The 23,152-nt window shown below is 45.7% G+C and overlaps 1 protein-coding gene across 1 annotated transcript in view; it reads left to right on the top strand.

Annotated features, from left to right (window-relative positions):
* The window catches only part of SMYD2 (SET and MYND domain containing 2), a 45,143-nt gene extending 23,093 nt beyond the window's left edge, over positions 1-22,050 (top strand). The window contains exons 4-13 of the mRNA XM_029047659.2: positions 1,907-2,017; positions 4,895-4,955; positions 5,556-5,680; positions 9,159-9,226; positions 10,644-10,746; positions 13,513-13,623; positions 14,839-14,959; positions 16,395-16,569; positions 18,418-18,526; positions 21,616-22,050. Coding sequence (XP_028903492.2) covers positions 1,907-2,017; positions 4,895-4,955; positions 5,556-5,680; positions 9,159-9,226; positions 10,644-10,746; positions 13,513-13,623; positions 14,839-14,959; positions 16,395-16,569; positions 18,418-18,526; positions 21,616-21,696 — 1,065 coding nt within the window. The 3' untranslated portion in view covers positions 21,697-22,050. The remainder of the gene's footprint in view (positions 1-1,906; positions 2,018-4,894; positions 4,956-5,555; positions 5,681-9,158; positions 9,227-10,643; positions 10,747-13,512; positions 13,624-14,838; positions 14,960-16,394; positions 16,570-18,417; positions 18,527-21,615) is intronic.
* The last annotated feature ends 1,102 nt before the right edge of the window (positions 22,051-23,152 follow it).

The raw sequence follows: 23,152 nt of genomic DNA, 5'->3' as shown, positions 1-23,152 counted from the left end.
ACAACACAGAGAGTTTTGTCCAAGCACTGGCAGGGACCCAGGGATCAATCTGGTCTCCCCAGGGACCTGGAAATCCCCTCTTATCCCTAGGAATCACAGAAGTGCATGGCTAGAGGTTTGGATGCAAATCGATTGATCAGTGGTATCTAGAGAGTGCTTGCTGTGTGCAAAGCACTGTACTAAGTACTTGGGAGAGCACAGCAGTGCTTACAGACACGATCCCTGCCTTCAAAGAATCGACAGTGCAATGATGGTCTCATCCACTGGGACCCTTTTGGCATCCCTCCCTCCCTCCCTTCAGTATCCATCCAGATGCCCATCCTGGGTGTGGGGAAGAGAGAAAAGAGGTGCTTGAAGAAAAATGGGGCAGGAGAGGAGAAGGGAAAGAACTTCCCTCTAGCCTGCCCTGGATGTCCCATGACCGTTCTATTGTAGGATCCTCCGCTCTTGTATGACCTCAGTTTTCAAAAGTTCTTCCCGGTCTGACTCACCTTCCTGCTGCACTTGCCCACCAGATCTATAGTCTGCCAGGCCATGCCACTACCCCCTGTGCCACTGGGGCTCTGGAGCAGGTGGAGCAAGCTTTCATCTGTGCAGAGCCTCTGCAGCGAGTTTAAACCATCTATCTTTCCCTTGATAATCATGCCCGTCTTTCAGGTCTTGACTGAAAAGAGACGGCACTGTCCCTTGTGCATATCTTGTCAATTTCCTCTTCCACTCTTCTTACTTATCCCGGCAGTTATTTAACTGTGCAGAACCTTGTGGCACAGATCTGTGCTGCAAAGAGGTGTTCTGTGTTAACAAAATTGGGTCACTCCCACCTCAGTAACTGTGTGCTGATTTCTTATCTCCCACTCAGCATTTTAGCCTTCAGGATCAGGGTCAATGGTATTTACTGAGGGGCAGAGTACTGTACTAGGCATTTAGCTTGTAAACTTGGGGTGTTTACAATCTAATGGAACTTCCAATCTCTAGACTGTAAACTTGACTCTAGACTCTATACCAAGGGACTGTGTCCACTAACTCTGTGGTACTCTCCTAAGTGGCTTAGTACAGTGCTCTGCACACAGTGAGCGCTCAATAAGTAGCACTGACTGATTAATGGGCATTGCTATAGTCCTAAATTGGTGAATATATGTTTGATGGGGTTGGTCTCGGTGACTCTCTTGGAAGGACAAGCTCAAAGTGGGTGGCTCCTCTTCAGAGAAAATGGCCTTTATCAGAGTGATCACCCTATACTTTTCATCAGTGAGTTAAAGGCCTGACCATTAGTGGTTGGTATGGGGTGTCTTCTCATGGTTTATGGGGGCATCCAGTGTCAGCCAGTCAGTAGTATTTGTGAAGTACTTCCTGTCCTAGGTGTGGGGACCAAGGAACGACGTGGGATCTGGAGCTTCTCCTATGTTGGACCAAGCATTTGCTCAGGGAAAGTATACACACTCAGGCAATAGAATCAAACTTAACATAGCTCACAAAGGCCCACTGAATTCTATTCCCTATCCTTAACTGTTCAGTGGTGGAGAAATTCAAGAATTCCTCACCTGCTTTATTCAGCGTGGCTGATAGTTCCTGGAGCTCAAGACCAATGTTCTGGCACTGAGATGTCATCTGATAGCATACTATAGAACAGAGTACATTCACAGTATAGTGAGAGCATATCTTCCATCAAAAACATTCTTCCTCATTTTCAGAACCTCACCCAGGACTAGTCAAGGCCAGAGTGGTTTTATCTTTCAGCAAGTGTTTTTAATCTTCAGTCTTTGTTTAGCTTCTGTGAGTGTCCCCTTGTTTTCAAAAAGGAAACACATTTCACTTGACCTTAAAGTTCTAGGGGGACTCACTGCATCCTCTCTTCCATCACTTTTTCCCTTTTTTAAACACTTATTTTTTATGCTTAACCTTCCAGAAAGAAGACTGGCCCACTCACAAATTGGAGTGTTCCGCCATGTGTGTTTTGGGGGAAAGCTGGAATCCCTCGGAGACCGTCAGGCTGACAGCCAGGATTTTGGCCAAACAGGTGACAAAAAAGACAACTTCCAAGTGCCTTTTGGGTCTTCAAAAAAAAAAAACCTCAGGAAGATGAGCGTTTGACCTATTGTGTCTGTCACTTATAAAGTATTCTTTGCTTAAATTTCCTTTCCACATCCACATTCCTGTGTTGAACTGGAAAATCAGCCAAAGCTGAAGAACATTGCTTATCCAGCGGAAACAGTGTCTCTGCCTGTGGGACAATAATGATTATAATTGTGGTATTTGTTAAGCGCTTAATTTGTGTGCTTAAGTGCTAACATAGATACAAGATAATCGAGTTGGACACAGTCCCTGTACCACATGGGGCTCAAAGTATAAGTAGGAGGGAGAACAGGTATTAAATCCCCATTTTACAAAAGAGGCACAGAGTTGGAGAAGCAGCGTGGCTCAGTGGAAAGAGCATGGGCTTTGGAGTCAGGGCTCCGAGTTCGAATCCCAGCTCTGCCACTTGTCGGCTGTGTGACTGTGGGCAAGTCACTTAACTTCTCTGTGTCTCAGTTCCCTCATCTGTAAAATGGGGATTAAGACTGTGAGCCCCATGTGGGACAACCTGATTCCCCTATGTCTACCCCAGCGCTTAGAACAGTGCTCGGCACATAGTAAGCGCTTAACAAATATCAACATTATTATTATTAAGTTAAGTGACTTCTGCAAGTTCTCACAGCAGGCAAATGGCAGGATGAGGATTAGAACCCAGGTTCTCCGATTTGAACCAGAAGTGACCTACAACCATGGTTTTCAGTACCATCTCTGTTATACTGTACTCTCCCAAGCACTTAGTACAGTGAACTGTACACAGTAAGCACTCAGTAAATACAGTTGATTGATGGATGAGAGACTAGAACGGTCTAGCATTGCAGTTAGGTAATATGAGAGCTGGAAGAAATTTGGTTTATTTTCAGTACCATCAGTGGTAGTAGGAAGCAGCCTTTATTGAGTGCCCACTTGTTGACTTGCATCACACTAGGCAGTTGGGAAGTACAGAATAATGAAGTGACCCTTTCCCTGCCCACAAGGAACTCATTCTCTTTTTGCAAGTAGAATGCTCAAGAATAACTTGAATGGGTTCATATCTACATACGTATGATAAGGAGAGTGCTTAAAGAGGCCTCTTGATATTCACCTGACTCAGCCCTGCAACACTTATGTACATAGCTGTAATTTATTTCAATGTCTGCCTCCCCCTGTAGATGATAAGTACTCTCTGGGCAGGAAATGCATCTACCAATTCTATTGTACTGTACTCTCCCAATCTCTGAGTACAGTGCTCTACACATAGTTCTCAATGCCACTTATTGATCGGTTGAGAGTGCAGTTCCTCAAGCTTGCAAAATGAGGCAGAGAATCAAGATGAAATTTTGAAAACCTCTTTTTCCCCACCGCAGAACGCCCACCTGTCACATCCTCCCACCTTGAGTGTCTGTCTGTTACTTGCTGTAAAGAGGATAAAAATGTAAAGAATGGGGGTGGACCGATGGCAGAGGAGAAGATGTTTCTTCAAATTCCGAAAAGAAGAAATAAAGTCAATTACTCATGTTTCTAAAACAGTCCATGCTTCAGCAATCTCAGTAAGAAAGCTTAACAGGTTTGCGAAATAACCTTCCCATCATCAGTCAATGGTATTTCTTAAGCACATCCTGTGTGCAGAGCACTGTACTAAGCCCTTGGCTCTAGTCCCCCTGGACTGTAAGCTAACTCTGCACAGGGAACGGTTTTACCAACTGTGTTGTGGTATACTCTCCCAAGTGCTTAGTGCAGTGCTCTGCACACAGGACATGCTCAAGAAATACTATTGATTGATTGGCTGGCTTACTGTTTTCTAGTTGTTTGAGATTCAGTCTGTACTGGGCTGCAGTAGAGATTTAGACCCTGGAAAGAGTCAGTTGAGGGGAAAATTTATGTGGTCTTGTCCTTTGGCTGAGTTGAAAGTGGGCTGAGTAGAGCACAGTCGAAATAACTGCCAGGTTGCCATTGAGATGCAAGGTTTTTGACAAGGCCATTCATTACACAGTTAATCTTTGCCTAGATGAAATGTCTTTCCTCTCCCTGTCTCTTGCCAATTCGATTTTTCACCTAGATCTAATTTATTTGCTTGATTTTATTTAAATGCCAATAATTATAGCATTTGCTAAGGGCTTGCTGTGTGCCAAGCCCTGGGGTAGATAGAATGCTAACACATCGGACACTACTCTCCCACACAGGACTCACAGTCTAAGGGGGAGAGAGGATAAGTATTTAATCCCAATTTTGCAGATGGGGAAACGTAGCCACAGAGAAGTTAGGTGATTTACTCATGGTCACCCAACAGGCAAGGGCCAGAGCAAGGATTAGAACTTGGGGCCTCCTGACTCCCGGCTCCATCACTTATCAGCTCAGTGACTTTGGGCAAGTCACTTAACTTCTTTGTGCCTCAGTTGCCTCTTCTGTAAAATGGGGATTAAGACTATGAGCCCCACGTAGGGCAGCCTAATTACCTTGTATCTACTTCAGCGCTTAGAATAGTGCTTGGCACATAGTAAGTGCTTAACAAATACCATCATCTTCATCATCGTCATCCCAGTCTTGTGGTCTTTCTATTGAGCCATACTACTTAAGCCCCATAACTGAAGAAAGTCCTGAAGATGGTTCAGGGGAAAATAACCAAGTATATTTATATTCATGGTAGCAAGACATCTAAAGACAGTTTAAGGAATTGAGATTGTTTAGAGTTAGAGATGAACATGAAGTATAATAATGACCCTCCATTGTCTACTGGTATTTTAGCTAGATTTTAAAACAATGTTATGCAGATTTAAAATTATAGCCATGGTCTTGTGCTTAGTTTACGAACTGTGTATCTGTTATTTTCTCTCCTGGTTATTAGAAAGCCCATCCTGAGAGAACACCATCGGAGAAATTGTTAGCTGTTAAAGAATTTGAATCACGTAAGTCTGAGCCTAGCTACAACTGACTTTTACCTAGGCTGTGTTTATTTCTCCCAGATTTGGAGTTAAAAATATGGTGACCTGGAGAGTGGAGGGGAAGTGGGGTTAAATCCTTCCCACAAGATTATCAAAGTGATGTACATCTCTCCCCTTCGCTGATGACATCCAGGACTACTGTTACTTTTCTCTGAATTGCAGTGTTGTAAAAAATCAAAACAACTGGGGTGCCTATGAAAAAGGCCTAAAATCAAAGTCCAAATTGAGTGCTTGATGATTCCAGAGACTGAGGACTAATTATCTAGCTTCTCTCTATTAGGTAGTTCTTGTCATCCTTCCAGGGCAAATATGACACTTTAATCCCTGTCAGGTGGAATTCCAAGACCTGGTTCCTTCCTGGGCCAGAGGAAGGGGAAAGGGAAATAACTCATTGCTTCTTTGGACAACAGTGGAGAAGTTTATACATTGGGAAAAGCGGTTTTCTGGGGTCTGAACACTGTTGTTCTTTGTTATTCATCTATTTAGAGTAATAACGAAAGTCTACAGCCAAAATTATTGTGTTTTCTGAGTATGGAGTAAGGCGACATGCTTGTTTGTCTGCAGATCTTGATAAGCTAGACAACGAGAAGAGAGAATTGATCCAGAGTGACATTGCTGCTCTTCATCATTTTTATTCAAAGCATATAGAATACCCAGACAATGCCAGTCTAGTCGTGCTGTTTGCACAGGTAAGAGGGCTGAAATAGAATCACTTGCCATTTAATATACAGAATCCCTGTCTTTCCTTTGTTCCTCTTATCATGTCTCCAGGGTAGGATACCTAGAAGACATTGGAAAGCACTGGCATCTGGAATCTTCCATGGATGTTCCATTTATTATGCTCATTCTCCCTCAGACTTCCACTGTCCGCTAGACTCTAAGTTCTCCTTCCACTAACTTGCTGGGCGATCTCCCACATCCCCCACAAACCTCTCTCTGTGCCTGTTTTTTTTGTGGGCAAAACAAGGATAGCAATACTCATACCCTTCTACCTCCAGATATCCTGTAAAAATCAGGAGATGATGTATGTGATGTTTGGACTCCTCAGAAGAAAGATGCTCTATAAGATCTAATTCATTATAATGAGAGAAGAAGAGACAGAGTAATCATTAATAGTATTTACTGAGCACTTTCTATGTGCAGAGTGCTGTACTAAACACTTGGGAGAATGCAATAAAACAGAGTTGGCAGTCATGTTCCCTGCCCACAATGAGCTTACAGTCAAAGAATGTGGGTTTGGAGAGATGGCGAGGGTCAGGGGTTATTTGAGTCAGAGGTGATACTCCTGATGGTGAAAGTTTTATCTCACCAGGTGTCAGTCAATCAGTCAATTGTATGTTTTGAGCACTTACTATACTAAGTGCTTGGGAGAGTACAATACAATAAAACAGACACATTCCTTGCCCATAAGAAGCAGGTGTGGCTGAGTGATTGACAATCCCTTCTGCATCTAGGCCTGGCCCCTTGCTACACTGCTGCATTTATTACCCCCAGTGCCAGGCACTGTTTTTGAATCTCCCTCTTGGTATCCTGATTTTTTTTTCTGGTAAGTGTTAAGCACGCAGTGTTTGGCACCCAGTAAGCACTTAACAAATACCATCCTCATTAGTATTATTATGTGCCAGGCACTGTTCTAAGTGCTGGGGTAGATACAAGTTAATTAGGGTGGATACAGTCCATGTCCCACACAGTCTTAATCCCCATTTTACAGATGAGGTCACTGAGGTCCAATGAAGTGATTTACCCAAAGTCACACAGCAGACAAGTGGCAGAGTTGGGATTAGAACCCAGGTACTTCTGGACTTGCAGTCCCATGCTCTATCCACTAGACCACGCTTTTCACTTCTCTTCAGTAAAGGGGATCCTACAGTCTCCCTTGTAAATTCCTTTCCAGGAGTAAAAGGGAAACAGTGTGTGATCATCCTGAGGAGCTGTGGGCCTCCCTAAGGCATCAGGTTTTCTCATGCTGCAGCTCTGGACATATTTTCAGATCTCTGTGAACCACACAGAATCCTTCGAGCCTACAGTTTTCATCCCTCTCTATTCAGCCCAGATGAATGAGCTCCTCTGCTATAAGTATTCCAGCAGTAAGTCTTTGTACCAGAGTTTAAGTTAAACCCTGTTTTCTGACCATCAGTTCAAGATTCATCAAATACGAAAAATGGAAAAACCTTTTACCCCTGGCGCCATATCTGAGGTCCCAGGGCTTTCGTTAAAAACACCTGTGGTATTTAAGTGCTTGGTAAGTGTCAAGCCCTGTACTAAGCTCTGGGGGAGATACAAGGTTATCAAGGCAGACCAAATCTGTCTCCCACTTGGGGCTCACAGTCTTGGAGGGAGGGAGAACAGGCATTTAATCCCCAGTTTATAGATGAGGAAACTGAGGCACAGGTAAGGTTTTTTGTTTCTTGTTTATGGTATTTAAGTGCTTACTTTGTGTCAAGCACTGTTCTGAATGCTTGACACACCTGTCCTACATGGGGCTCACAGTCTAAGTAAGAGGGAATAAGATTTAATCCCTCTTTTACAGTTGAGGAAACTGAGGCACAGAGAAGTTAACTGACTTTCCCAAGGTCACGCCACAGGCAAGTGGCGGATCCAGGATGAGAACCCATTCCAACTTCTCAGCAGTTTAGCCACTGGAAGTGAAGGGAGAGATGTTAGGGTAACTTACTCCTGGCACAGCAACAGCTGGCAGGAGGATGTGGATGTGGATGTAGTTGGGATTGCGGTACTTTTTAATCACTGTGAACATATGCGTGGCTTTTAAATGTCTTCTTGGTGAGCAGCCTACATCGAATCTAAATGCTAATTATAAGAATAACTTTAGCATAGACACTTATGCCTGATTGGGCTCAAAAAAAGGAATATGGCTAATGCCTCCTTCTGATATGTGAATAACCTTTTACTTTTGCCCTTGAAGTTAAGATGGGAGGGGAAGCTGCCAAACAAATTGCTATGTGCTTTATACCTGGAAATGACTCCTCCACCCCAGAAGGAGATGCTGACTGCATTTGCTCTGCCATTATGAAGCAACCCAGCCTCTTAATAAAACCGAAGAAGGGGGATTCCGTATTAAGAGAAGCATTATGGTCTAGTGGATCGAGCATGGGCCTGAGAGTCAGAAGGACCTGGCTTCTAATCCCGGCTCTGCCACTTGTCTGTTGGCAAGTCACTTCACTTCTCTGGGCCTCAGTTACTTCATCTGGAAAATGGGGTTTGAGACTGTGAACCCCATGTGGGACATGGATTGTGTCCAATAATAATGATAATGGTATTTAAGTGTTTACAAGGTGCTAGACACTATACTAATCACTGGGGTGGATACAATCAAATCAGGATGGACACAGTCCCTGGCCCATGTGGGACTCACAGTCACAATCACCATTTTACAGATGAGGTAACTGAGACCCAGAAAAGTGGAAATGACTTGCCTGAGATCAAATGTCAGAGCTGGGATTAGAACCCATGATCTTCTGACTCCCAGATCCGTGCACTGTCCACTATGCCATGACCCTTCTCAGCTAGGACAAGGACTAGGACTGGGACAAGGTCTAGGACAAGACCTGCCGAACCATGGAATTTGGTGAAGATTATCTGGGTTACCATGGAGTTTCTTTTTCCTTCGTGGTCCTACGGTGGCCAGACGGAGCAGCCCTCCTTCACTCAGGAGCTTGGCCCTGCCCAACGGTCTTTAAGAGCCCGGTGCTGGGGCGGGGGGCAGTCATTGAGCGGTGTCGAGTCCCATGCCGGCAGTGATCCCCCGGGGCCAGAGCAGACCTCCTGTGGAGCCCAGGCCCAGAAAAAGCTCTAGTCTTTCCAACAAAATCACCACAGGTGCAGGTTAGGGGAACTGGGGCTTGGGGGGACAGCAGAGTGGGACATGGACTCCAACCCGATTAGCTTGTATCTTCTCCAGCGCTTAGTATAGTGCCTGGTAAATGCTCAACAGATACCATTAGAAAAAGAAAAGAAAATTGAAGCCCGGAATTTGAAAAACTTTTACTCCCAAATTCTCTCACGGTCCACCCCTACTCAGGATCTCCCCAAACGAAATGTCTGTAGAGCTGAAGCTGTGGTATCACCATCTCTTGTAGGAAGGTAGCGAGGTCAGGGAGTAATTGATCATTAATTGTCATGGCTCTTAATCCCCTTTTCTCTTTGCAGGTGAACTGTAATGGCTTCACAATTGAAGATGAAGAACTTTCTCATTTGGGATCAGCAATATTTCCTGAGTAAGTCGGAATTTTGCTTTGTCCCTTTCCTTTTTAGTCAATGGTATTCATTGAGCACTTTCTGTGTGCAGAGTACTGTACTGAGCACTTGGAAGAGTACAGTATAACAGATTTGATAGATATGTTCTCTGCTCACAGTGATCTTACAGTCTACAGTCAATCAGAGGTATTTTATTGAGCCCTCCTGGGTGCAGAACACTGCACTAAGCACTTGGGGGAAGCAGCATGGTGTAATGAATAGAGCATGGGCCTTGGAGTCAGAAGGTCATGGGTTCTAATCCCAGTTCCACCACTTGTCTGCTGTGTGGCCTTGGGCAAGTCGCTTCACTTTTCTGTGCCTCAGTTACCCCATCTGTAAAGAGGGGATTGAGACTGTGAGCTCTACGTGGAACGGGGACTGCATCCAACCCAATTTGCTTGCATCCGACAGCGCTTAATAGAGTGCCTGGCATGTAATAAGCACTTAACAAATACCACAATTATTATTATTATAGTTGTACTCTCTCAAGTGCTTAGAACCGAGCTTTGCACCCAGTAAGCGTTCAATAAATCCAATTGAATGAACAGTAAATGGCACATAGTAAGCACTTAGCAAACAATAATAATAATGGTACTAGGATTGTTGTTATATTTAGTAAGAATTTCAGTGGCTGTCAGGCTCAAAGGGCAGTCTCTGTAAGGTTCCAGCTCTGGGACAATAGCCCTTTTAATCTGCTCTGGCCACAAAGCAATTGCAACCCAAACAGCTAGAGCAGCACCCATTTTAAAGTAAGATTCAACTTCTGGAAGCCTAGAGTTATTCATCTTCCAGGTAAGGCTAGGACAGGCCAGATGGGAAAATGCCAACAGCGCAGGATGATAAAATAGAAAAAGTTCGGGGAGACCGTGCTGCTAGCTTACTCCTGGGCTCTAAGGAAAGACTCAAGGCCAGAGAATTATAAAATCAATCCCAGTAATGATTCTTTATGAATTCTGGGTGCAAGTAAGGGAAAATTCCCTTTTGCTAAAGGGCTGGAAAGCTGCAGTTTCTGAAAAGTGAAGGACAGAATTTGACCTAGTAATAATAATAATAATTATGATAACTGCTAAGCACTTACTATGTGCCAAGCACTGTACTAAGCGCTGGGGTGGATACAAGCAAATCAGGTTGAGATACAGCATGAAAATAGTTTAGGGATAGGGGACCTTCACCAGTTTTGCTGAGCCCAATATGGCAGTGATCTTTGGTTGTGACAATCTCTATAAATAGGCCCTCCCAGAAAGTAACTGATCAAATGATTAAAACAAAACAGAACAAAAAAACCCAGCTAATCTTGCAAAGAGGATTCTCGGGGCATGAAAATTTATGGTCCTTCAGAAGTGTGCTGTACTTTTGGGCTATGCATGAAGATAAGTCATTGATTTTTCTGATCGACAGCGTTGCCCTGATGAACCACAGTTGTTGTCCAAATGTGATTGTGACATACAAGGGGACGCTGGCGGAAGTCAGAGCAGTGCAAGAAATTAACCCAGGAGATGAGGTAAACAAAACTCATACTGTGGTGGCAAAATCAGTTGAGAGAGAATTCTGTTGACAGCGCGAGTGGTTGAAAGCAGCGTGGCCTAATGAAAAGGGCACAGGCCTGGGAGTCAGAGGACCTGGGGTCTAATCCCAGCTCTGTCATTTGTCTGCTGTGTGTCCTTGGGTAAGTCTCTTAACTTCTCTGAGCCTCAGTTTCCTCATCTGAAAAATGGGGATGAATTAGCTGTTCTTCTACTTAGACTTCGAGCCCCTTAAAGGATAGGGACTGCAAAAACAGCCTGGAAATCTTGTATTCATCACAGCACTTAGTTCAGAGTTTGAATATATTAAGTGCTTAACAGATACCACGATTATTATTGGAAAAATCAGTGCCCTTTCCACCGGAAAGAGCATTCGGAGGGGACATTCCGCTAGGCAAGTTTCAGAGCACTGATGATCCAGTTGGTGAATACAAATGTTATCGGTTTAGCCAAAGGAAAAAATAGCCCTGCGGGCAAGGGAGGAGAGGGAAGTGGGTAGGGATGGGCAGACCATAATGACTGCCAGTAAAAATTGCTTATCAAAACAAGGGGAAAAAAAACCCTCTTTTTCCTAAAGAAAGTGTTTATATCCAAGAACTTTCAGAATCTCCATAAATGGGAAGCAGTGTCAGGTAATGGATTTTCATGGGATTAAATGTCTGCTCTCCCTCCTTCTTGGACTGTGAGCCCCATGTGGGATGGGGACTGGACCTAATCCAATTGGATTGTGTCTATCCCAGTAGTTAGCACAGTGAGTGGCACATAGTGCTTAATAAGTAGCACGATCCTTATTAAAGAGGATTTAGATGCTGCTAACCTTCTAGCAAGAAGAGGTTGGGTCCGTGGAGGATTTGTGCAGGACCCAGTCAACTTGGCAGCAGTCACACTGTGTCCCTCCAGATTTTTTTTTTTTAGTGATATTTATGCACTTACTATGTGTCAAGCACAGTTTTAGCACTGGGGCGGCTACAAGTGAATCAGGGTGGATAGGGTTCCTGCCCCACGTAAGGCTCACAGTCTTAGTAGGAGGTAGAACAGGTATTTTTATAGTTGAGGAAACTGAGGTGAGAAGTGAAGTGACTTGGCCAAGATCACAAAGCAGGCAAGTGACGAGGCTGGCATTAGAACCCAGGTCCTCTCACTCCCAGGTCTGTGCTCTTTCCTCTAGGCCATGCTGCTTCTTGAGGACTAAAGCAAAGTACTCGAGGCTTGTACTCTATCCGCTCTAAGGCATATCCCCGGACAGCCAGGTTACAGAAGTTGCAATGAGCCCCGGAGTCCCGTCGGGGTGAGCGGATGCAGGGTGGACGTGGCCTTGTTTCTGCCCGACCATAGCCTCGCTGGTATGGTGAGTCCCAGCCCCGCTCCCGATACGCCGTGGCCGCTGAATAAACGGCACCGCAAATAGCTGGGGCGCATCAGGCCAACCCAACCGAGGCTGGTTTCCTTGGGTTAACTCCCTAACCGCCAACCCACCTAGGTTTAACCGCAGCAACTTTCCCACCTCTGCTCAGTCATGCCCCCCATGTGTCCGGCACCTTCAACTTCCGTTATCTCCCTTGGTCATCTTCCTCTTCAACACCGCCTATAGACCGGAGGCTAATACGTGTGAGGGTCGGTCTGTCAGATCGTCTGTGAGACGCTTTTGCTAATCTGTTTTAATAGCCATTCTGATGTGATCCATTTACTTTCATACAAATGAATTTTAAGAATGTAATTACTTGAAATCAGATGCCAGTCTAATCACCCCCTAATGCCCTTCTAATCTGAGGGAGGGCTTTCAATGCTGCAATCGGGGCCTTGAAGCGGGTAGCTCTCTCTGGAGAACAATTTGGCCACCCCTGGGAAGGATGACCGAGTGTCCGGAAGCTGGGAACAGCTGATCACGTTCAGAGTCAGTTCCCACATCTAGCCGAACTGTGTTACATTTAACGTAGTATCGTTGAGTGAGAGTGAGGAGTGTTGCCTAGCTTTGGTGCGATCTTGTTTTCCCTACCCCAGCCTCGTGATGTTTTCTCCAGCCCCCCTTCATTGGAGAAGATATAAAAGTTGAATTAGACGCAACACTTTAGTATTTCCAAGTTAATTTCCACTTGCCTCGCAACCAAACCCCTTATGGAAACCTCGGGGTTGGGGTGGCTATTTGGGGGAATTGGCGCTGCGGAGAAGGGCCACGGAGGGCCATCCTGTAGCCTCTGTCTCCACCTGCTGGTTGTTTGAGCTTATTGCAGAGGCGATCCTTCTATCTTTTCATATAGAAAGGTGGAGATTTTTGTTTCTGGGATTCTCAGATGTTCACGAAATGGCCTAGGACACCAGGGTCTGTGCTAGTGTGTAGTTTGGCCTTTAGAGGAAGAGCGGGGGCAAGGACCTCAGCTGGCAATGAGAAGGAGCACGGCCTCCTGGGTAGAGCAGGACTGGGGGTCGGGAGACCTGGGTTCTAATCATTTCATTCATTCAGTCGTGTTTATTGAGCGCTTGCCGCATGCAGAGCTCTGTACTAAGCGCTTGGAAAGTACAATTCAGCAATAAAGAGAGACAATCCCCGCCCACACCGGGCTTACACCCGGGTCGTCCACTTTGCTGGGTGACCTTGGGCAAGTCACTTCTCTAGGCCTCACTTTTCTCATCCATAAAACGGAGATTCAATACCTGTTCTTCCTCCCCCTTCCACCGTGAGCCCCCTGAGGGACGAGGACAGTATCTGATCTGATTATCTTCAGTCATTTCTTCTCTCCTCTTAGATTTTTACTAGTTACATTGACCTGCTGTATCCAACAGAGGATAGAAATGATCGGTTGCGAGACTCCTATTTCTTCACTTGTGAGTGCCGGGAGTGTATTACTAAAGAAAAGGTAAGGTGACCGGAGCACTGATGACTCTCTCCTTCGATCCTGGCGAACACCACTATTCACTTGCATAATTGCCTCAACTGCATAATTCTCTCACCCATATTTTTGAGGAGAAAACGAAAGATTGTTTTTCGTGTCACTAAATTGTAAGCAGCGATAGTGGCAGTCCTTAGAGGAGGAGGGACAGAAGGGTGAGAGTGCAACAGGTGAGGGGGAGTTAATTCATTAAAGCGGCCAAGGGCCAGGGGAGGAGGAGTTGGCAGGGTGATAAGTGGAAAGCACAGTGGAATGTGTGTGAGGGGTGTTAATTCATTTAGGGCATACCTGATGCAGCATTTGGGAAAGCGCAAAGAAAATAAGAGGTACAGTTACAAATGCCCTCTTACTTTCTTCCTTCTCTCCCCCTTCTTCTTCCCTTTCTTCTTTTTTTCTCCTCCTCTCCTTATTTTTAGACATAATTGTTTATATGACCTATGTAATAGCCCCCACCCGTTTTAATGTTACAGAAATTATGCAAAAAGTGGGACAGATATATGAGTCAATATGGTAATAGCTGAGCCCACTGAATCTGACTGCACAGTTGCCCCACATTTCCTCCTTCCTAACCAGGAAAAATGGCCCCAAACCAGAGGACTGTGTGCCTAAGGGGACAATCATTTTTCCTAAACCTGCCCCCAAATGGAGCACTTACCACCTAGCCAGCCCTTGGGCATTGGTTCCTGGTTCAGATTTCCAGAGCAGCCAAAGGTCAGTTCTGGTGGGAGAAGTAAAATCTTTCCTTAACAATGTAATTATTGGGAGATGATGATAAGGGTGCTATTTTGAGAGAAGAAATTGTTTGGAGGGGAAGTGGGGAGGGGGCTGGAAAAGTTAATAAGAAAACAATTATAGCCACCTTGCAAATAGTCAAAATAATTTTCACACTCAAATGTTTATATGCTGGAATATACAGTACTTAAATGGGTAGCCAAACATTTGTTAAATGCAATCTTTTTAGTCTACTGCTCAAATTATTTTTGCCCAGTCCTTAGTTCTTTTAAATAAGAAATATGAAGGTGGTGTATATTTCCACTGCTCTGTGGTGGCGGGGAGTCGAGGGGAACTGTGCATGCCACATACTGCTAGGGGTGCATGAAGGGCCCAGGTGTGCATAATTAATCAATAATAATTAAGACTCAGGATTAGCTTCCTTCTGACACTCTTGGGTGCTTCTCTCAGGATAAGGCCAAGGTGGAAATTCGAAAACTGAATGATCCCCCTAAGGCAGAAGCCATCCGAGACATGATCAAATACGCTCGGAACGTCATTGAGGAGTTCAGAAGAGCCAAGCACTACAAATATATCCTTTCCTGTCAGTGGGGCTGGTTTTCTATCGTGGAGAGGCCTGGGGGGTAAAGAGAAGAGGCGAGGGGATATTTGGATTAAAAATCTTAATCAATCCATGGTATTAATTGAGCACTTACTGTGTAGAGCAGTGTCCTAAGTGCTTGGGAGAGTCAATACAGTAGAGTAGGTTGATAGGACTCCTGCCCTCAAGGAACTTACACCATCTTTATAAGGAAATAACTACCTGTTATGTGGATTTCATTAGGCCTGCTTTTTATATGTTCTCAAGAAACTTCTCTAAGAATTGCCTTGGGAGAAGGAATTCATTTTTAGCTTTGCCCTGGGGCTGCCTGACTGGGACTTTTTAAATTCTAAATGTCTTTCAGGCACAAATATTAGTTTTAGGAAACAGCAGAAAGAATAGTCAATGAATGGCATTTATTGAGTGCTTATTGTGTGCAGAGCACTGCTAGTTTTCAGTGGGAACAGAGCATAGAACCACCTTTCTCAGCACATTGGGGGTGCTTTGTTATCCACTTATTTCCCTTATTTCATACTAAGACCATTTGGGATTAATTTGTTGATGGTTACAATTACCTCATGATGTAAAAGTAGGCACAGAAGCAGCATGACCTAATGGAAAAAGCACTGGCCTTGGAATCAGAGGGCTTGGGCTCTGCCACTTCTCTGCTGTGTCACCTTGGGCAAGTCATTTAACTTCTCTGTACCTCTGTTTTCTGGTCTGTAAAATGGGGATTAAACATCTGTTCACCCTCATCCTTAGACTGTGAGCCCCAAGAGGGACAGGCACTGTGTCTGGCTTGATTATCTTGTATCTACCCCAGTGCTTATACAGTGCTTGGCAAATAGTAAATGGTTAACCAATATTATTATTATTATCGTAATTTAATTATTGTGCCTCACTTCTGATTTTTCTAAACCTGTTGTGTCAGGACCTCTTTGGGCCCAGAAGAGCTAGGAAACTCTGACCTCTTGGGTGGGTTTCTGTATCTGTGTCGTTACAGGCAACAGTGATTCAGAATAAAATATCTGCACCTGATTAGCACAGTAAATCACTGTGTGGCTAAAGTTATTTCTTCAGAATTTATGCAAGAGTCTAAGTCTTCCCCTCATTAAGAAAATTTTTTACAAAAATTCGTGGAATTATAGTGCTTCCTTGAAATTTTACAAAGCGGGAGTGACATCTCGCTTTCTGGAATGTTTGGAGGGTAGCCCTGACTGAAGACAGGGGGATGGACTAGATGAACTTTCAGTGTCCCTTTCAGCCTTCTGATTCTAAGACAGGTTGGAAGACAAGGAGAGGGGCTTCTTCTTCCCTTGTATGATCCCAAAGTGGTCGGTAAAGTGCTCTGCTCACAGTGCTCCTTCAGAAGATCCGTTTTCTCCCTCTGAACTGGGCACAGCCCATTTCCTTGACTCAGCGGCACCCCCAAGTGAGCTGCTGGAGATCTGTGAACTCAGCCAAGAGAAGATGGGCTCCGTCTTTGAGGACAGTAATGTTTATATGCTGCACATGATGTACCAGGCCATGGGTGTGTGCTTGTATATGCAAGACTGGGAAGGTGCCCTGCGCTACGGTCAGAAGATCATTAAACCCTACAGGTCAGTACTGTTCACGCGGCTGCCCTAATGTGTTGAAAATGTGCCCAGGATATACAGCACTCGAGGCTCTCCGAAAAGGAAGGTGCAGGAACTGGAGGCTCATTCATTCAATAGTATTTATTGAGCGCTTACTATGTGCAGAGCACTGTACTAAGCGCTTGGAATGTACAAATCCATTCCCCGTGGAAGGTCAGAGTGTGCACATCTGAGTGAATCTAAAATGTTTTTATGGCTACAGCCCAGCCTGGAATCAGGAGCAGTGTGTTTGTAGTGCAGCTGATTTTGTTGTGTTCTTCACATCTGTCCTTTTCAAAAAAAATGTTTATGGTATCTGCTAAGTGCTTGCTACATGGTAGACACTGAACAAAGCCCTGGGATAGATATAAGCTCATCAGATTGGACACAGTCCCGATCCCACATGAGACTCACAGTCCTAATCCTCATTTTCCAGATGAGGTAACTGAGGCCCAGAGAAGTTAAGTGACTCGTCTGCTGTGTGACATCGGACAAGTGGCGGAGGTGGGATTAGAACCCAGGTCCTTCTGACTCCCAGACCCGTTCTGTGTCCACTAGACCACACTGCTTCTCATTCACATCTGGAGCAGCAGTGGCCAGATTCAGTGGGCTCAGCTATCACCGTATCTCCTGCTATATTTGTCCAATGTTGCTTGGGTGTCTGTCGTCCCGGCTGGTCCCGAATGAGTAATGCGTTGTTCAATCCCTCTAGACTGTCAACTCGCTGTGGGCAGGGAACGTTTCTACCAACTCTGTTGTACTGTACTCTCTCAAGCACTTAGTCCAATGCTCTGCCCACAGTAAGCCCTCAGTAAATATGTTTGATTGATTAGTACTTCTGTAATAGTCTGACCTGGTGTTAGAACAGCTTTCCGTCCGTCAGAGTTGCCTTTTAGTAGAGTCCCGCCTGGAGGCAGGGGGATGTACAAGATGAGTCTTCCAGCCCTGGATTCTGTGACCCCTCTCTCAGAGCCTCGCTCTTCCTTGACTCCCATCTTTCTCAAAGCGTCCCTCCTCCCATCACTGCCCTGGTTCTTGGGATGTCCTGTCTCTAGAATAGAAGACACTGGGGACCAGACAGCAGATGGCACCGCTCCTTACCTCGGCCTCTCGTCTCCTTCGAGTCCTTGGTTTCCCCTTGTGTGGCAGGCTCAGCCTTAACCAAAGCGTGAGCACAGGTCTTTGGCAGGTTTCCCACTCCTCTCTGGTTAGGATCACTTGAGCCCCCGCCTCTGAAAGAGAGGAAACGATCTCTCTCCATGGAGCTTCTCTTCCCGCAAGGTCATGCTTAGAGTGGCTCAGCTTCGTTGGACTCTTATCCTCTGTAGAAGTCCCCTGTCACTGTGCCAGATTCCCCCAGAGGAATTCATTCGCAAAGTGGCAGCTCTCTTCTAGCTGGGAAGAGAGGCCGGGAGGCGAAGGGATTGAGAAAGGGAGGGAGGAAGAGAGGGAGTGGCATTCCAGAGTGAGAGCCAGAACCTTCTCAGAGGGCCTGACCTGACCCAACATGCCAGCACGGCATCTCGCCTCCCATTTGCCCGGTTTCAGAACTCGCCGTCGGCATGGCAACTTTGGCTCCGGTTTGGGGCACCCCGCGTTCGATTGGGTTAAATACGGTAGGGAGCCCAAACAGTGTTTACCGCAGAGGGGCGAGAAGCAACTGGGACCCGGCTGGCCTTGAAGGATTTAGTTGCAGATACAGTATGTTGGCTTAGGGTAATGTATTAAATAACATCCATCCCCTGGCTGCTGCCCGCCTCAGCTTCTGGCCTGAAATGGTTAGCGCGCAGGATCTCAGAAGGTGGTATGTTTTTTTGCCTTGTTATTTTCCAGCAAGCATTATCCCTTGTACTCTCTGAACGTGGCGTCCATGTGGTTGAAGTTAGGCCGGCTCTACATGGGACTGGAAAACAAATCGGCTGGGGTGAAGGCCCTTAAGAAGGTAGGGCCAATGCGCTGGCGATTGTTTTTGGGATGGGTCGGGCTTGACTGTCCCCTAGCTCAGGACACCACGAGAAGCAGCATGGTCTAGTGGAAAGAGCACGGGCTGGGGAGTCAGAGGTCCTGGGTTCCTAATGCCGGCTCTACCACTTGTCCACTGTGTATCATTTCTCTGCTTCAGTTACCTCATCTATAAAATGGGGATTAAAACTGTGAGCCCCATGTGGGACGTGGGCTGTGTCCAACCTGATTTTCTTGTATCTACCCCAGTGCTTAGTACAGTGCCTGGCACATAGTAAGCGCTTAACAAATGCCCATAAAAAAGTCACAGGTATTGCATATACTAGTGAGCCCCACAATTCCTCCAAGAGCGTAGGGGAACAGACCAGCGTGCATCCATACAGGGATGGCTATGTGAGCTGAGTAGGAGAAAGGGGAAGACTGTCCTTTGGGCACCCAATGCCAGGACACAGGGGGATGGCTGGAGCCAGAAGCAAAGGTACCCAGGGCCATTTAGAGACATGCCAGAGTGCTGGGGAGGGCGGGCAGGGAGAGGGAGATAGAACAGACTGCAGGTAGTTCTGCCAGTCACACAACCACTGTTACTCTCTTCCAAGATTATCCCCCTCACCTCCATCTCAAGAGCTGTGTTGGGTGGAAGGGGAGCAGATAATAATAATTATTATTTACTAAGCACTCACTGTGTGCCAGGCACTGTTCTAAGATGGGTCCCTCCCCTTCTAGGGAATAATGGAGGCAGAGAGGAGGACTCCTCTTCCCCAATCCATGGCTGTGTTGCTACGCCCTGGAGAGCATCAAAAATATTGAACATCAAAAATAGTTAATAATAATAATCATGGCATTTGGTAAGGGCTTTCTATGGCTTGAGCACTTTCCCAAGCACTGGGGTAGATAGAAGATGATCAGGTTAGACACAGTCCCTGTCCCACTTGAGGATCACAGTCTAACTAGAAAGGAGAAAGGTATTTAGTCCCCATTTTACAGATAAGGAAACTGAGGCACTGAGAAGTTAAGTGACTTGCCCAAGGTCTTAGAGCCGGCAAATGGCAGATCCAAGGTTAGAACCTCGGTCTTCTGGCTGCCAGGCCTATGCTCTTTCCACAATGCCATGGTGCTTCATAATTATGCCATCCTTTACTGCTTGTCTATTTTATCTTCTCCATGGGGTAAATGAGAAAACTGAGGCACAGAATGTGACCTGCTCATTTTCACATAGTGGGGGTTCTAGGAGTTCTGGAGACAGGAACCCAAATTTCCTGCCTCCAGACCCAGGACATCATTCACTAGGCTACCTTGCTTCTGAGTGAAGCAGGTTATGTTGGTTTCATTCCAGGAACTCACCCTCTTCTTTGTCCCTTGGGGGGTTCAGAGCTCAGATAAGATTCAACTGTTCATCCAGAGCTCCAAATGGGAGGGGAGAAGTTCATCTGAGGGTAAGAGTTGTGTGTTTTCCTCATCAGGATGGCAAGTTTCACCAATTTAACATGAAATCTGGATTCGCTTGGTGAAGAATTTTTCCATAGAGAACACTCAAGGGGCCTCTAGAGAAGCAGTTTTAAATCCATGCACCATCCCTCTGAGCTCACTGGATGGATAAGAAAGCTTTATGAGCAAGAAATAGGGAAATGGAGCCATGGGTAGCATTTGTGTACGAATTGTAGAGGATGTCTGATAGTCAAACAGCTCTATAGAGCCTGATCCTTGGAGAGGCCTGGCAGGCCAGGCTTGCAGTGCGAGGAGCTGGCGTTTATTTGGTGCTGGGCTTAAGTTTGTCCAGTGGAGTTTCAGGCAAAAAGAAAAGTTTCCAAGGTGACCCTCCCACCCCCTAGCTGATTTAAAAGACAACTTGCCTGGTAAAGATTTGGCTCTGATGTATGGTAGTCTCCCAAGCGCTTAGTACAATGTTCTGCACACAGTAAGCATCCAATAAATACCATTGATAATGATGATGATGATGCAGAATGCTTGAGGAAGTACAATACAACAGAATTGGTAGATGCAGTCCCTGCCCACAAAAAGCTTACAATCTCAGGGAAAGGCAGGCATCAAAATAAATTGCAGATAGAAGACTGAAGTTTGAGGATATTTACATAAACGCTGTGGGGCTGGGTATCCCCCTCCTCCCCCCACTCCCTTTTCAGGCAGCAGTTTCACCTTTCTTTCCCAAGCATTTATCTGGACCTGTCGGAGTTTTACTACTACTAATGTTGGTATTTTTTAAGTGCTTACTATATGTGCCAAGCACTGTTCTAAGCACTGGGGAAGGTACCAGGTAATCAGGTTGTCCCACATAGGGCTCACTCTCTTCATCCCCATTTTACAGATGAGAAAACTGAGGCACAGAGAAGTTAAGTGACTTACTACTACTTCTCCCCTCACTGCCCATCTCGGGGAGGGAGTGAAATTGCCAATCGTGATAACTGTGGTATTTGGTGTAGGTACTTATAACGGGCCAAGCACTGTACTAAGGGTAGATACATGATAATCAGGTCAGACACAGTTCCTATTCCACATGGGGCTCACAGTCTTAAGGAAGTCAAAAGGCAGGGACCAGGAGAGAAGCGGAAAAGAGTCCGGTCACTCACCAAACTGAGCAATCCTGTCCTAATGGGCAGGAAGTCGGCTCTCTGTGAAAGCCAAGTCCTTAAAAGAGCTATTTAAACCCTAGAGCTGAAAACGCACGTCTCTCTGTTCCTCAAGAGCCTTAAACCCCCTGACTCTAGGCCTCTTTTAAGGGCGATGAAACTGGAGGGGCGGCCAGCGTGAGCCAAAGACATTTGCTTCTCTGAATGGCAACTGACCCTTGTCGGCCCCCTCAAAAAGCCCACTGGCCGGAGAGAGTTCGTGGGTGCCCTGGAGGCTTCTTCTGCTCTGCCTATAAAAGAGAGATTGCCTATAAAGGAAAGATTTGCCACCTGTCACAAGCTTCCAGGTTTCCTTTCCGGCTGCGGGGTCAGGGAAATGCCCATTTTAGAGCAACATTCTCGACCCGAGCTGGGAGAGATCGAGCTCCAACTATAAAGTACCCAGCTGAACTCAGTCTCTTAATTTGCTTTTCCCACCCCTTAGGCCCTCACCATTATGGAAGTAGCACATGGCAAGGATCACCCCTACATTTCAGAGATTAAAAAGGAAATAGAAGACCACTGAATCTCCGCAACGCTTCCGCTCGTATTCAACTTCATTGTTTAGAGGACATCTCGGAGCACTCAAAAGGTTTGAAGTTTTACATCGAGTGACAGCATGCCTGGAAGCCAGAATGAGCAGCGTTTAACGCACTGACGCCCTGCATATATGGCTAGCTCTAAAGTTTGCCTGAACTCTCTCGACCCTTGGTTAGAAAATTTATTTTGGAATGCTCTTTTTTAAGAAGATGCCACGGTTTCATACAATACGCTTTCAACTGATCAAGTTTAACCAAATATTTTTTTCCTCTCTGCTGGTTTGACTGTTGGGAGCAGACCCGAGCGCTATGTGAGGTAATAAAAGGGATCCCTGACCTTCCTTCTCGTCAATTTTTCAGTTGGCCTCGGTTAGTTGGGGAGAATTTAGATGAAGTGGTTTGCAGCCCCTGCTCACCTGATCACAATGGGTTTTTAATACGCCATTTAAACGCATACTTTGTGTCGAACACTGTTCTAAGCACCGGGATCGACCCAAGTTAATCAGGTCACAGTCCCTGTCCCACATGGGGCTCACGGTCTAAGTAGGAGGGAGGTGTCTCTCTCCCCCTTCTAGACAGTTAGCTTGTTGAAGGCAGGGATCGTCACCATTTATTGTTGTATTGTTCTTTCCCAAGTGCTTAGTAAAGTGCTGTGTACACAGTAAGTGCTTAATAAATCCGACTGAAAGAATGAACAGACAGTGGGTCCATCTGGCAGAGTCCCCCGGGTTGGGGTCTGGCAGAATTAACTGACCAGCATTTAATCAGTCAATAGTTTTTATTGAGCATTTGCTGCTTGCAGAGCACTGTACTAAGTGCTTAGGAGAGTCCAATAGAGTTAATAGACATGGGAACTCTTCTAGTACTTCTGCCTGCTTGTTTCAGGCCAGAAGACTCTTAATCTCTCTCAGCAGGTGAGACTCCATCGTCTTTGAAAGGATTCCACATCCTGCCTCAGCACCGCTCCTGAAGTATCATCGCTCAATCACTGGTCTGCTGTGTGGCCTTGGGCAAGTCACTTAATTTCTTTATGCCTCAGTTTCCTCAACTGTTGGAGATTAAATGCCTTGCTCACCCTTCTGTTTAAAGTGTGAGCCTCATGTGGGACAGGGACTGTGTCTAAACTGACTACCTTGTATCTACTCTGGTGTTAAGTACAGTGCTTGGCACATAGTAAGCGTTTAACAAAGGCCATTATTATTATTGTTCCTAGATGAGTTATTAATCACTCTCAGGGTGCACTGGTATGGGAACTGGGGTACAGTTTATCATCAGACACAGTCTCTGCCCATAAGATGCTCTGATAATGGAGTCTAGGCAAGGCATAAGTGATGGAATGGGTTTCCAGGGCCTGAAGACTTGCTCTGGGCACAGGTCAGGTTTGGAGGATGAGGGGATTTTGGTATAGTGTCAGTCAGTCAATTATTTTGAACGCTTACTGTG

Source organism: Ornithorhynchus anatinus, chromosome 19, assembly GCF_004115215.2.
Source record: "Ornithorhynchus anatinus isolate Pmale09 chromosome 19, mOrnAna1.pri.v4, whole genome shotgun sequence".
NCBI lineage: Eukaryota > Metazoa > Chordata > Mammalia > Monotremata > Ornithorhynchidae > Ornithorhynchus > Ornithorhynchus anatinus.
This window is presented reverse-complemented; position numbering and strand designations above follow the sequence as displayed.